At 48.8% G+C, this 14,830-nt stretch overlaps 1 protein-coding gene across 1 annotated transcript in view; it reads left to right on the top strand.

The window, feature by feature from the left end:
* Positions 1–14,830, top strand: part of LOC119437468 (A disintegrin and metalloproteinase with thrombospondin motifs 8-like) — a 257,356-nt gene that overhangs the window by 18,849 nt on the left and 223,677 nt on the right. Inside the window, exon 3 of the mRNA XM_049660591.1 lies at positions 8,069–8,241. Coding sequence (XP_049516548.1) covers positions 8,069–8,241 — 173 coding nt within the window. The remainder of the gene's footprint in view (positions 1–8,068; positions 8,242–14,830) is intronic.

Raw genomic sequence — 14,830 nt, 5'->3', positions numbered from 1 at the left:
CAAAGTATGATGGTACGGCGGATTCTTGGCATTTAATGGCTCTTGAAAAAGTGGAGTCTGGCCTTATGTGGGGAAGTGGTGGTAAGGGGTGGCGTCAATGACGGCACAGCCGTCACAGGAATACTCGATGAGGTTCGCATCGCAGATAGACAGGTAAAGGGGTGAGGCGAGCCTCCTCAATCGTTCCATAGGTTGAGGTGCAAACTGGAACACCGAGACATGTTTTCAGCATCTGTGCCTGGGCACTTCCAGCTTACGCAAACATGACCTGCTCATACTTGATAAAACTGGCAGGCTATACCGAATGTGGCCGACGTAGAGAGCCTGGTACTGCCGGAGTAGCGAATGCTCAGATGGACCCCACTTCATACCGGCCAGAAAGCGAAAAAGTTGAGCAAGCCCAGTTATTTTTTTCTTTAACGTTGCCACATGCTTCGACCATAAAACACCGCGTTCAATGGCAACGCCCAGATATCTGTGGTGTGTCACATATGGGATGGCATCGTCATTGATAATAATTGGATACAATGATATGCTTGGCTAGTGATTTGAAAATCACGTGTTTTGTTTTTGCAGGATTATTTATTTAGTCTATATTTATAACACCATGCAATCAGCGATATTATGAATATCGCTGTTAAGTTTCTTAGTGAATGCCTGAATTATCTCGTGTGAACAAAAAACATTCGCGCGATTAGCGTACAGTACACAGTCAATTGCAGGGGTTAGTCAGGTAAATCATTAATGTGCAGTCGAAAAAGCAGGAGGCGTAATATTGAAGCTTGTGAAACACCGATGCCAATTTTTCTAGTATCGGATAGGATACCAGATGTGCTAATTTTGGTTCATGGTTGCTTAAGCAGCTTCTGAATAAGTTTAATGCATAGCCAGTTATTCCGCAGGAAACAAGCCTCATAAGTTGAATATGGTTGACTAAATGCAATGTTTTGGTAAGCTCAGTAAAAAGGCAGCCGACAACCCTAAAACAGTCAATTTCTAACTTAATCTTGTCGGTAAGTGCATCTAGAGAGATAGAGAGAATAAACATCTTTATTATGTGGATGTAGCTTTGGAGAGGCATCCGCATCCAGAATTCCTTGAGCTTGGCACCCCTCCTGGACCCTCGCGATCAGCTGAAGCTGATCTTCGAGGTTTCAGCTGGCCAAGGCTCTCCGCCGAAGCTCGCTGGCTTTACAGGGGTTAGGAGGATTTAGTGGTGCCTGTCTGCAGCCCCCTACTACATGCCTAAGGGACCCGGGTTCTTCGATGAAGCGGCATTGCGGAGAGAATTGTGTAGAGGCTGTGAGGTGATTTCTGGTTCCGTGGGGGTATTGACTTGTAGAGCTCGGAGGAATCTCTCCGGCTCTCTAGGTAGTGACTTGCGTGGGGGAGGGTTACCTTTTGATCCTGTGCAATGTCTTGGTACGTCAATAAAGTGTGCATGCGCTTGGACTTGGATTCCTCGGAGCCGGCTCAGCGGTTCTAATTTCGAGCCACGAGTTCGCGATCTCTTTGCCAGGAATGCGCGGTGTTAGCTGGTGCCCAGATGATCATGACTGGTCTCGTTGGCGGCTATTGACTGATGAGTCTGATCGTGTTGGTATGAATTCTGCCGCTAAAGAAGTTGCGACACGCCTGTTGAGCGTCTGTCACTATGACTGCAACCTCTGTTTGGGAGAGCGCGAGGGCTATGCGCGCTTCCTAGGCTTGAAGGGGATTGTTTCGATAGAATGAAATGCTGCTCCGGTGTTCTTCGTTCACGATTACGGTAGCTGTTGTGGCTGCTTGTCCGGGGTAAGATGCCGCATTCGTATAGGCTTTAGAGGTCTGACTCCCGTATTGACACCTGTGTTTACAAAACTCACGAGGAGCGTATTGGAAGGACTACAGCACGTGGAACACTCTATCGAAGACGTGTTGGTGGCAACTGACACATGAGATCAGCATTTAGAGGCGCTTGAATGCTTGTCTGAAAGACAATTTTGCAAGCTGAACAGTGAAACCAACAAAACCCAGTATAGGTTTCGAGTGCATCGCATTCCCTAGACACACGCTAATCACGGTGGCGATTGCTACCAAAGAGGATAGCCCTGCGAAAATCAAATCAGCACACTGATCAGACAACTTCAAATCAATCAGACAACTTCTTGGGGTTAACATTAAAGAAATATGCAGTTTTACATGCCAGAACTATGGTAGGATTATAAGGCACGTGGTAGTGGGAGGCTCCGAATTTATTTTGACCACCTGCAGTTCCGTAAAGTACACATAAGACTAAGTACACGAGCGCTATTGTATTTCGTCCCCATACAAATGCGGCCGCCGCGGCCGGCAATCAAACCCGCGACCTCGGGCATAACAGCGCAACGCTCTGGCCACTAAGCCACCACGGCGGTATTGGGGTTAACTTGATTTTAGCGCGAATCCTGTATTTTTTACCCTCACTCCTGTGTAATGCACTCACGCACCCTTTAAATAAACAAATAAATAAATAAATAAATAAATAAATAAATAAATAAATAAATAAATAAATAAAAATGATTTCCGTGTATTTCCGTGTTATCGGGATAGCACTTTCATCGGTGGAGCTCCCAATGAGAGGAGCACCCAACCCTGTTAACTGGAAAAAACAACATGAAGAAGCTTCCAATATGCTAAAAAATAGGGTGGCTGAGTAGCCGATTTTACAGACGCCAAATATCAATGAACAATTTGTCTTGCGCACAAATGCTCCGGACAGCGCCTGTGGAGAAGTTCAAATGCTGGGACACCAGATTGTGCCCCACCCTGTTGTGTACGCAAGCAAGAAGCTAAACCTGAGAGAGAAAAGGCTACTCAACAGTATAAAGAGTGCTGGGCAGTGGTGTGGGAAATGATGAAGCTTCACTTCTACCTGTATGGGAGTAAGTTCAGAGTGAGTACTGCTCATCAGATGCTTGAATGTGCAACAAAGTGAAATAAGTTGTCGAACGGCTGACTGATTAGATGGAGACTTATGTTTCTCGCTTACGAGTCGAGGTGGTCAAGGATTTGTCAGGGCGCTTTGTTTTTAGCCTTGAGCTCCTCTTGTATACTATCTCTGGAATCAAATAAATGAAATGAATTCATGTATCAAAGACCGTGAGAATGTCGGGGCGGACTTTCTAGTAGGGTGAAGTAGTGTTGGCGCCACGGTATTCATGGTTGTGCTTACACAGCTGCCAACTAAGAAAATCAAGTTGCTAAGGACACTTTGTTTCAGCTCTTGTCGGTGTTCTGCTAGCTATGCAAAATGTGTTTGCGATCTACTTCCTTGTTTTGTGTATTTCGGCATTGAGTGTGCGCGAAAAACTGTTGGCAGTTTTTCCTATAGGTAAAGTCCTTCGGTTGGGGCAATAATTGTCACGTTTGAGTTGTGGACGCCATCGCCAGAGAAGCACGGAGTCAACATTGCACGATGCCTCAACCGATAAGTGCCACATTGTAATCAATAATAAAAGAACGGAATCGTGTACACGTCTGGCAGGAAGGAATGGAGTCTGGAGCGCACTACAGTGTACACAAGTCCGAACGTTTCAGAGAAAAAGACCAGACGCTGCCATCCCGAGCGATTTGGGGTCTACGGCGAAGCACGCCCACATGCAAACACGCAAATATAAACTGCCTACGGCGCTTGGCGAGCCATCGGAGGTATCAGATATTGTCAACGCACCAGCCGCGCAACTGCTCGAAAGTATGGGCGGGCAGAACAGCTAGAATAGTGGTGAAAGGAGGGTTCACCAAGATAGGTGAATCATAGGCACGACCCACCTCGGTCGTGCTTCGGAAACTGTATGTCAAGATGCTTCTTCGGCTGCCCTTGAGCGACTTAGTGGAAGCATCTCGACGACATTAAAATATATTGTACTTTGAAGTCGAGGTTTTGACGGAAGCCCGTCTGGTCGGGAGGCATCATGAAGAAGGGTAAAAAAGAAGAACACCGACCACTGAATGATTACAAGAAAAGACGTTTCGGCTCCCCTGACGGAAGCCTTGTTCACAATGAATTCAAGGACGTGCGATACAATGTTTATATGGTTTGAAAATATGACGTAAGCAGCGGGTGTAGATGGGGGGGGGGGGGGGGGGATCCGTCATTCCGGTTGAGGGTGCTATCTGTCATTTGGATAAGGAGGGATTCCAAGTGGTGTCTTGAAGTCAAATTTCTTTCCGTTTCTAATATCTTGGCGTTATCCCAATCAATCCTGTGGCCCAAGTCATCTGCATGTTCTGCCCAGGCGTTTGATGCGACTTTTCTCTTTTTGACACCGTTGATAGGTGGCACAAGCCTAACTCGGCAGTTCTGCCGAGTTAGGCTTGTGCGACGAGAGGTTGTGCACGGCGGGCGCGGTAACGTTTCTGTGCAAGGCACCAACGGGTGGTGACAGTCTAGCAAGTTTTCTTTCGTGAGTCTCCTGTGTACGACGGGATTGTAGCCTGGCCTTGAAATTAGCGTGTAGTTGAATGCTTGCGAACTCGTCTGGGACCCGGTGCTCAAGGCGACGGCGCGCGAAGAAAGCTTCATTTTCTAGGTTCCTCATGAACTATCTGCATTCGAAGATTCCGGCTGAACTCGCTGTCCTGAGCCTGGGCTTGAACTTCAACCTCGGACCGCAGAAGGATGCAAAAAGGTTGGTCTGTGCTGTAAAAATTCCTATGGGCCAAATAGAACCTTCAAAGCGGGAGGAGGCACGAACCCGCACTATAGGCATTCTCTCGCGGCTTCGTGCACACCCCTCCGTCTCCCCGCTTTAAACGGACGTCAAGAAGGCTATCAAAGACCTTCGCTCAAACCAAAACCTCGTCATCCTCCCGGCTTACAAGGGCAATGCCACGGTGCTACTCAACAGGACTGACTACCGTGACAAGATGTTGTCACTGCTTGCGGACGAGGCGACGTACAGTAGTATGAAGAAGGATCCTACGCTCAAGGTACAGAGGGAGCTCCAGAAGCTTCTTACGGATGTGTTTCATTTTGTAGACCCAAGGCACAAGGGGTTGTACTTCTCTCTTCTGTGCACTAACGGTTCGGCGCCAGCGCTCTACGGTTTGCCAAAAATACATAAACCTAACGTCCCGATGCGACCAATTGTTGACTTTACTCGCTCTCCGCTTCATAAACTGTCCAAATACCTTCATAAGGTTCTTTCCACTCTCGTTGATAGAAGCGCCACTCACGTTCGCCATTCTGAAGATTTCATAAGTACGATTCGTCATTTTACTCCCGACGATCAGGAAGCGCTTGTCTCGTTCGACGTCGTGTCGCTTTTTAGAAGCGTTCCTATTCGACTCGCCGCGGAAACTTGCACCGCCGCTCTGGACGATGACCCTACCCTACCAGAAAGGACACCCATCGACCTTCCTGACTTGAAGCGGCTCGTTCTGCTCTGCCTGGAGAACACCTACTTCACTTTTGAAGGAACCTTCTACAGGCAAGTGCACGGGACACCGATGGGTGCATCTTTTTCGGTAACTGCTGCAAATTTAACAGTGGAATGGTTTGAGCGTCCAGCTCTCGCCTCTTTCAACTCGTCGCCAAGGGTCTTCCTACGTTACGTAGATGATGTGTTCTGCATGATTCAGCGAGAAGAAATTTCTTCATTTTTGTCTCATTTGAATAGTATTGAAGTGTCTATCCAATTCACAGTCGAGGAAGAAAAAGACGGAGAGCTACATTTTCTGGACGTCCTCGTGAAACGTGACCGGCACAGTCTGGAATTTTCCGTGTACAGAAAGAGCACACACACAGGCAGGTATCTGCATTTCAATTCAGTGCACCCGACGAACCAGAAGAGATCGGTAGTAGCCTCCCTTGTCGGCAGAGCCAAGCGTATCTGCACAACGCCACAAAGCCGGGCTGCTGACCTACAAGAAGTGTACCAAAATTTCTCGGCATGTGGCTACCTGAGGTAATTTGTGAACTCGGTGGAACGTCATCTGTCTCAGCCGCCAAGACCTGACTGTGTGCTCCCAAGAAAACGCGCTCCCATACCGTATGTGCCCGGCGTGAGCGAGGGCTTAGCCACCGTTCTACGCGGCTATGACGTCCAGGTAGCTCACGTGCAATTCCAAAAATTACGCCATCGGCTGGTAAACGTAAAAGACAAGTTTCCGAAGACAAAGTTTCCTGGCATCGTCTGCGGGATTCCATGTGAAGACTGCGACTGCGTATATATCGGCGAGACAGGCAATTTCGAACAGTGGTTAAAGCAGCATATCAGCGATGTCAAAAAGAAAAAAAGTCGCATCAAACGCCTTGGCAGAACATGCAGATGACTTGGGCTAAAGGATTGATTGGGATAACGCCAAGATATTAGAAAAGGAAAAAAATTTGACTTCAAGACACCACTTGGAATCCCTCCTTATCAAAATGACAGATAGAACCCCCAACCGCAATGACGGAACCCTCCTCCCCATCTACACCCGCTGCTTACGCCATATTTTAAAGCCATATAAACGGACGTACTTGAATTCATTGTGAGCAAGGCTCCCGTCAGGGGAGCCGAACCGTCTCTTCTTCTATCCATTCAGTGGTTGGTGTCCTTTTTTTTTTACCCTTCTTCATATTGTACTTTGTTACATTTCTTTAAACTGTCATGTGTACGCAAGGAATTCTATATATATGACTGCACTGTAACCCTTGCTCACCTGCCGACTCTATCACTGCACGCCTAGTTTGTTTGTGTTTTAAAATGGCGTATATGGCCTTTGTTTTGTGTGTGCTAAGGATGTGCACCTGACTGGCTCAATTCACTGGACGTCCTAAGGTGACAACAGCTCTTGCTGATTCTCCACTGATTTTCGCGCTAAGCTTCGTGACGCATGTGAATGGACCTTCGTTAAGCAGACGATGGGGAGGTGAGAAACTGGCTGCTTTATTTTTGTTGATGGGAAAGACTTTGCTTTGATCAATAGCATTAGGTTTATTATATACATTTCAATTATTATTGCAAATATTGAAGATTCCGTCGCGTTGCGAAAACGACTCGGCAGCTCACTTTTGTCGTCAGAGCAATTATGCATGCGTTATGCTTACATCGTGCCCTGAAAAAAAAAAATCGCGGAATGCACAGAATAGCACCCTTTACAGCTGCAGTGGCACAGTTCGCTGCTGCTTTCTTTTCTTTTTCTCAGACGCGCTTCAAATTTCACGAAGCTAAGCAGTACGATATTGACACGTATACATGTTTATCTTGCACCGGTGGCCGCTTTCCACCGCTTAACAAATGTTAAACGTTATCGCTCGGCGGAGGACGCGCCTGTATCGGAAGTTTCTAGAACGTTATCGATGCTTCTTTTCGTTGCCTGTTTTCACCGACGCTTACGTTATCTGATTGTGTGACCGACGCGAATTGTCTAGAACTTTCTGGAAGGCACGCGGGCACCAGGGAATAATCTGGAAGCTTCGATGACTCAGGTATAAAAGCCGACGCGTCTCGCCGCTGATCAGATTTCGACGACCGCCGACTGTGTTCGCCGCTTTCGTTGTGCTTCGAGTGTAGCTTGCTTTTGTGGGCACAGGTTCGCCCAATAAACAAGCAGTTTCGTCATACACAGTTTTACGACTGTTTCCTTCAGCGTCACTACTACGTGACAACATCAACAAGTTGAGAACATAGTATGCGCAATATTTTTGAATCGGTGACAGATGCTAAGCTTTTGTGCTCAAACTTTCTTTTCGCGCTGCTTCTGAACATTTTCATTACCCGTGGTGTGCATTGTGTCGCCAGACTTAGTCTGCGTGAATCCTTTTGTGGTAGTGGGTCTGCGCAAACATTCAGAAATTCGCACAGATATTCAAACTGAGACAACCGCCGCTAACTTTATATTCCAGAATAAAATTTAATAAATAATAGCGTTTCGCCTAAACACCATTACGTTAAGTAAGAGAATATCGCAAACATGTTTGGAACTTCGCGCATAAAAAACGAACACATCAAAACACCGGTATGTGACAAGTGCCTCTGCAGGTGTGTATTCATTCAGCTCGACGTGCTTTGATTAAGTGCCACGCTGCATCTTTCTTTTTTTTTTCTTTTTTTCGTTCCAGGGAGTCGTGCTGGAAGAATTGTATACCCGCGCGTAATTGAGGAGCGGAGCACCCTTGGGAAAGTTGTCGTTCAGGTTACTAAGGAAATAGTGCTGCAGCTTTTGCAGTATGAGGCATTTCTCTCTAGGCTTCGTGTTGACGTCGAAAGAAATGGTACAATCCTGCACAAGGTCGTAAGTAAAAACAAAATTCGGTGCTGCTCTTTGTATTAATTGCGCGCTAATCACTCCTTTACTACGAAGACAAAAGTTTCTGTCCTGCTTAGCTTAAAGAGTATATAAAAAGTGAAAAAAAAAACAAGAAACTGGACACTGTGCAGTCTGTGGTGATGCAGTCCTGTGTCAAATGTCATTCTCCAACATTCTTAACGAGCTATATACCAGTATGTGCCAGTGTGAGCACATCAAGTAGTAAGCAACATGCTAAATGCACAAAGTACGTGATACTTACAATTATTATATCTTAGGGTGTAGAAGCTTATATTTTGCAGCTCAGCCGCGTAGTGGAAAAAGAACAAAGCCATTGAGAGTATTTTGCACATCTGACACGCCTATAAGGCCGCTATCTTGGTAGACATAGTAAAATATATTTTCGCATCCAAGGGTAATAGTCACCAAAGCCATGCTTAATCTCCTCTTCTGTTTATTTTTCCTGAGGCCGGCTAGTAACATTAGTCAGAGTAAAATTTATACGGTTAATTTATAAGTCTAACGGCGGCAGTACTGGACACGTTAATTATAATTTCTATAACTGGCCGCACGACCACCTACATTCATGTTATCATTCTTACTCCTATATATTGTTTCGAGTGATTGCGTTTGAGCCTGCCATTAAAGGACCACAGTGCTACGCGAAGAGAAAGAAGATGGGACATGCAGTGTGAGATGCTGTCAGCCATTCTGTGGTAGCATCAGCCTATGAATATTGTCATATACAATTCCGTCTCTCCCATGTACTTGTGAATCCCCGTTACAATTTGGTGGAGCTGCGAGGTACCAGAAGAAGCACTGTAACGGAGCTCCGCAATGGTCGTCGAGTCGGGGTCATCATGATGACTGACAAGACCACGACCACGCCGCCTGCGCCTGCCAGTACGACGCCTGCACCAGCCCCGACAACAACTTCAACGAACGTCCTTACGTAACCTAAAGACCCAGGGACGTTCTGCGGTACGGATGAAGTTGACGTCGAAGATTGCATTGCCAATTATGAAAGCATGAGTGAGATCAATCGTTGGGACCCGACGATGATGCTGGCGAACGTGCTTTTTTATCTGAAAGGAACGGCAAAGGTGTGTTTCGGTAACCATGAGGCAGAGATTGGAAGTTTGGACACTTTCAAATCAAAACTTAGTGCCTTGTTTGGGAAGCCAATGGGTGGAAAGTCAGCCGCAACGAAAGAGCTATTCATCCGCGCTCAGACGTCTATGGAACCTTACATATCCTACATTCAGGAGGTCTTGGCTCTTTGCCGTAAAGTGGACATGGGCATGACGGAGTTTGGTGACGTGCTTACGGGAATCGCAGACAATGCGTTCAACCTATTACTGTGCCGAAATTGTGCGACCGTCGATGCAATTATTGAAGAACGCCGGCGTTTTCAGCAGGTCAAAAGTCGGCGTATTTAGAGGTCATTCACTCGGCTACCGAACACCGCCCTGACGTCATCACGAAAAGACGGACATGCCTCTCGTCTGCAGTCGTCGCCACCATCGGAACTTACACGAATCGTCCGTCGGGAAATCGAAGTAATTGCTCCTGGTCTCCCCAACAGTGGCCACGGCCATTTTCACGTGCCGGCCGTTTCCCTGGTCTTGTCTATTGTGCGAGAGGAACTCGGCAACTTGGGTTTCGCCGTCTTCACCATTGCTCAGTCTCGGACAACTGACTTTCGCCCTAGGTCGCCGCCTCGTCCAAGATCGCCGCCCTAGAAACAACGGTTCTATCAGCGCTCTCGTAATCTGGCTGAAGGGCACACGGCAGATGATTGGCCGATTTGTTTTCATTGTCCCCGCATCGGTCACGTCGCGTGCCATTCCAACAACCGTTGGGTGTCGCCGTTAATCCGGGATGACACTGCTAGCCGCACCAACAACTACCGCCGTTTTGAGCCAACTCAGCCATACAAGCCATACAACAGTGACAGCTACCGCCGCTTCCAGCCTTTTGAGCGGTATAACGTCGATGCCACCCCTACGATGCACAGCCGTTCCCCGTTGCCCCGAGGTCACCAGTCCCGTTACCGTCAGCGCGTCGTCCGTCGTCTCCTTCGCCCCTACGACGACGTCCGACATCGGCGCTCAGCCTCCGACAGGGAAACTAAGAGATGCAGTTCTTAGAGGTGACGCTGCATCGTTGACTTACACCTCAAATCCTTTCCTCGTATTGCTGACACGACGAAACTTGATTGACGTTGATTTTGACGGCCTAACTGTTCCCGCACTCGTCGATACTGGGGCACAAATCTCCGCGATGAGTAATCAACTTCGTCGCTGCCTCAAGAAATTACTTACACCCTGCGCTACTCGTATTATTCACGTCGCTGATGGAAGAAGCCTCGCAATCATCGGAACGTGCACAGCTCGCATCACTATCGCCGGTCACCATATATCTGTTTTGTTTACTGTTCTCGGGCAATGTCCCAACGACGTCATTCAAGGACTCAATTTCTTGTCGGCCCATGCCGCTCTCATTGGCTGTGCAACCGGTGTCCTTCAACTCGAGCTTCCTCAACTCGCTGGTGTTCCAGCGTTGCCATCACACCGCTTATTTTCTGTCGATTATGTTCGGTTGTCACGGCAAGCCACCACGTGTGTTGCTTTGACGACGGCATCACCAGTTCCAGACGGCGACTACAGGGTATCTCCACTAGTTGACGTGCTGTTGACCAGAAATGTTGATGTGCCTCACACCCTCGTGACTGTTGTAGACAACCACGTCCTGCTCCCGCTCCTCAACTTCAGCAACTCGACCCAAGCGCTCCCGCAAGGCATCTCAGTGGCCAGCGTGTCAGCGCTTGATGAATGCGACGTCGCGGCACTAGACGCCGACACTTGTTCGTCCTTTCTCGCAACCGGTCCGACAAGTCCCTCCCCGACGAAATTACCACGATGATTGCCCCTGATCTTCCGACTTGTCAAGCCGCGGAGCTCCACCACCTGCTAACGACCTATAGGGATATCTTCGACTTCGATGACCGCCCTCTTGGTGAAGCGTCTCTCGTAAGTCATCGAATACGTACCGGAGATGCTATTCCTATCAGACGGCGACCATATCGTGTGTCTCATTCCGAACGCCAGGTCATACAAGGAGAAGTCGACAAGATGCTCTCTATAGGCGTCATAGAGGCTTGCTCAAGTCCGTGGGCGTCACCTGTCGTCTTGGTCAAAAAGAAGAATGGCAGCTGGAGATTTTACGTCGATTATCGTGCCTTAAACTAAAAAAATGTGGTTGATCCCTCTTATATAGGAATCGGTATAGAACACGAAAGTGAAACGTGTCTTCACAGAAGTAGTGTAATGTTTATTGCACATTGATATATAATGTCTATTGGTGTTTTGCGGCTAAAGCGCCCTTAGGCGTTGATGCACCCACGCTGACGCCTGGTGGCACGTCTCCTCCATCACGACTACCAACGTCGATGACCATGAGCAACCGTCGTGCATATGGAAGCTGCACTACGCTGCACACGCTAGCACAACACGAAAGACGAAGCACGTAACTGACACACTAATACAACGCGCAAGACAAAGCACGTAACTGAATCGTCACCGAGTCAAATCAGCGCGTACAGCGCGTCGTAATTGCAGCCTCCGCGATCAACTTCAGAAACATTTTCAGAGCTAATTGCGGAGGCCACGCTCCGCTGTGCTGAGTACGGTGAACGCTACCTAGGTGGCGTTGGTAGTGCTTCTTGATGCCAGCGTCCCTTCGAATGCTGGCATCGAGGCGTCGTAGTGCTGAGACCACCGAAGCGTTCACTGTCGGTGCGCGTTAGTGTCATAATGCAGTACTTCTCTTTTCTGCTCGTAGGCGGCGGCACCGCCCCGAGCAAGAGCGCGGGTACACGGAGGAGTGTTAGATATATAAGGCGCGTCTGTGTAGCTCTCTGCAAATGCGTTTGTGGCGCAATGGGTTAAACGCTCGGCGATCTATCGTCGCGGACCGAGAGGTCGTGGGTTCGATTTCCAAACTTTGCATGTTTGTGGAACTTTTTCTTCTGGTTTCTTTCTTTGTATTATGTTCTATAATAGCCTGACGTGGGCTATTACGTCAGCCTGACGTAATACGTCAGCCTGACGTGGCCTGACGTATTTCCGTGACGGAAATACGTCAGTGAAGTCTTGGTGGACCCCGGCATAAAACACTTTCGTGTTAAAACGCGCAAAGACGTATATCCGCTGCCAGGGATCGATGACGCCCTGTACTGTCTTCACGGTGCGAGATACTTCTGATCCATGGGCCTGCGCTCGGGTTATTGGCAGATTTCTGTTGATTACTTGGACCGAGACGAAACTGCCTTTATCCCACCGGACGGCCTCTATCAGTTCAAAGTTATGCCCTTTAGTCTGTGCAACGCCCCCGCTATGTTCTAACGCATGATGAACTCTCTCCTTCGTGGCTACAGATAGTCCATCTGTCTCTGCTACCTAGACGACCTCATTGTGTTTTCCGCAACGTTTGAAAGTCACCTTACTCGTTTGGCGACCATTGCAGCTGTCTTTCGTCGAGCAGGACTCCAGCTAAACTCGAAAAAGTGTAATTTCGGCAGACAACAAATCACTGTTCTTGGTCATCTTGTAAGTACTAGAGGTGTGCAACATGACCCTGCCAAGATTAGCACTGTCAAAAAGTTCCCTGTGCCCTCGTCTACTAAAACTGTTCGGAGTTTTCTTGGATTATGCTCGTACTTCGCTCTTTTATACGCCATTTCGTCATCATAGCCCGACCCCTAACCGACCTTCTCAAGAAGGACGTGCCCTTCTCGTGGGGCCCCGACCAAGCAACTGAATTCTCGGCGCTGATCAACTTGCTCACTTCACCTCCTATATTGGCTTCCTTTGACCCATCCGCGCCTACTGAGGTTTGCGCAGAGGCTAGTGGGCATGGAATCGGCGCCGTGCTCGCTCAGCACCAGCATGACCACACACGTGTTATTGCATACGCCAGCCGCCTGCTCTCCATGTCTGAATGGAATTATTCGATCACAGAGCACGAGTGCTTTGCGTTGGTTTTGGCTGTCGCAAAATTTCGCCCGTATTTGTACGGCCGCGCATTCGCTGTTCTTACCGACCACCACGCTCTTTGTTGGCTGTTATTGCTCAAGGACCCAACTGGTCTCCTTGGTCATTGGGCTCTGAGACCATAGCAATACACCTTTGAGGTAATTTAAAAATCGGACAAGCTACATCACGATGCCGATTGTCTTTCGCGCCATGCGTAGACACCTGCTAGCCTCGCTGACCATGACCATGATTCCTGTGTGCTGGCCATCTCTGATTTACGCGACATCGGCACCGAACAGCGTCGGGATGCAGCCCTAAAGCTTACCATTCAGCAACTCTCTTCAGCACGTTCGGACGCTGCCCTACGCCAGTATGTCCTACGCGATGACATATTTTACCGTCGCAACATGAAACCTGACGGGCCGGAATTTTTGTTAGTTATTCTCGACACCTGCGCACCACCATTCTTCACCATCTGCATGATGCTCTAAGTGCGGGACACCTGGGCGTTTCACGCACCTACGACCGCGTGTGACAGCGGTTCTTTTGGCCTGGCTTGTACCGGTCGGTGCGCCGATACGTTGCTGCCTGCGAGCGCTGTCAGCGCCGCAAACGTGCTGCTCTTCCACTAGCTGGCCTGCTTCAACCTGTCAACATTCCCCTGGAGCCCTTCTTCCGCATCGGCCTTGACTTGCTCGGACCTTTCCCTACATCCGTGTACGGCAACAAATGGATTGCATTCACAACTGACTACGCCACCAGATATGCCATCACGCGCGCCATGCCCCGTAGCTGCGCTACCGACGTTGCAGACTTTCTGCTCAAAGACGTCATTCTTGGACAGGGGGCTCCGCGCAAGCTTCTTACGGATCGTGGCCGCTGTTTCCTTGCAAAGGTAATTGACGAAATTCTGCGTAGCTGCTCTACTTAATATCGCCTTACGACAGCCTATCCTTCACATGGTGGAGGTGAATTCTTTGTTTCACCCGAAAAGAGGGGACCATTCCTAGGACCGGTTGCGCTGGCTTTGAGGAGGTCGGCGGGGAACCCTTTGGATTCCTCGGCCTGCACCGCATGCTGCATGAGGTGGCTTTTGTCTGCTGGCACGGAGGTACGTAAGAGGGACTCCCACGACTCTGGGGTGTTTGCGTTGTCTGTGTTGTAGTGCCTATGTATGAGAGTGGCCGGAGCTGAGCAATGTTTGCACTGAGGCGTTATTTGTTGCGGAAAGATTTTACTGTATAAGAGGGGCTGTGGGATGCTGCCTGTTTGTAGGCTGTTTGCGCCATTGGACGGCCTCGCGTCTTGATAGATCACGGTGTGCGGGAGGATATATGCATCTTCCGAGTTGGTAGTACTGGAGGATGTCCGTGTACGTGGTGAGTAGAGAATCGTGCGAGATAGTGGTGTCAGGGGAATCGGGGCGGTGGATTCTACGCTCGGCTCGGTAGATAAGATCTCGAGCAAGTGTATGCAACTGGACGTTTCCGCTGAGCGACTCGTGGGCTGGAGCACACGAGTCTGGCTGCTTCCGGCGT

Source organism: Dermacentor silvarum, chromosome 1, assembly GCF_013339745.2.
Source record: "Dermacentor silvarum isolate Dsil-2018 chromosome 1, BIME_Dsil_1.4, whole genome shotgun sequence".
Classification (NCBI taxonomy): Eukaryota; Metazoa; Arthropoda; class Arachnida; order Ixodida; family Ixodidae; genus Dermacentor; species Dermacentor silvarum.
The sequence above is the reverse complement of the archived record's forward strand: the minus strand, read 5'-3'. Positions and strand labels throughout refer to the sequence as shown.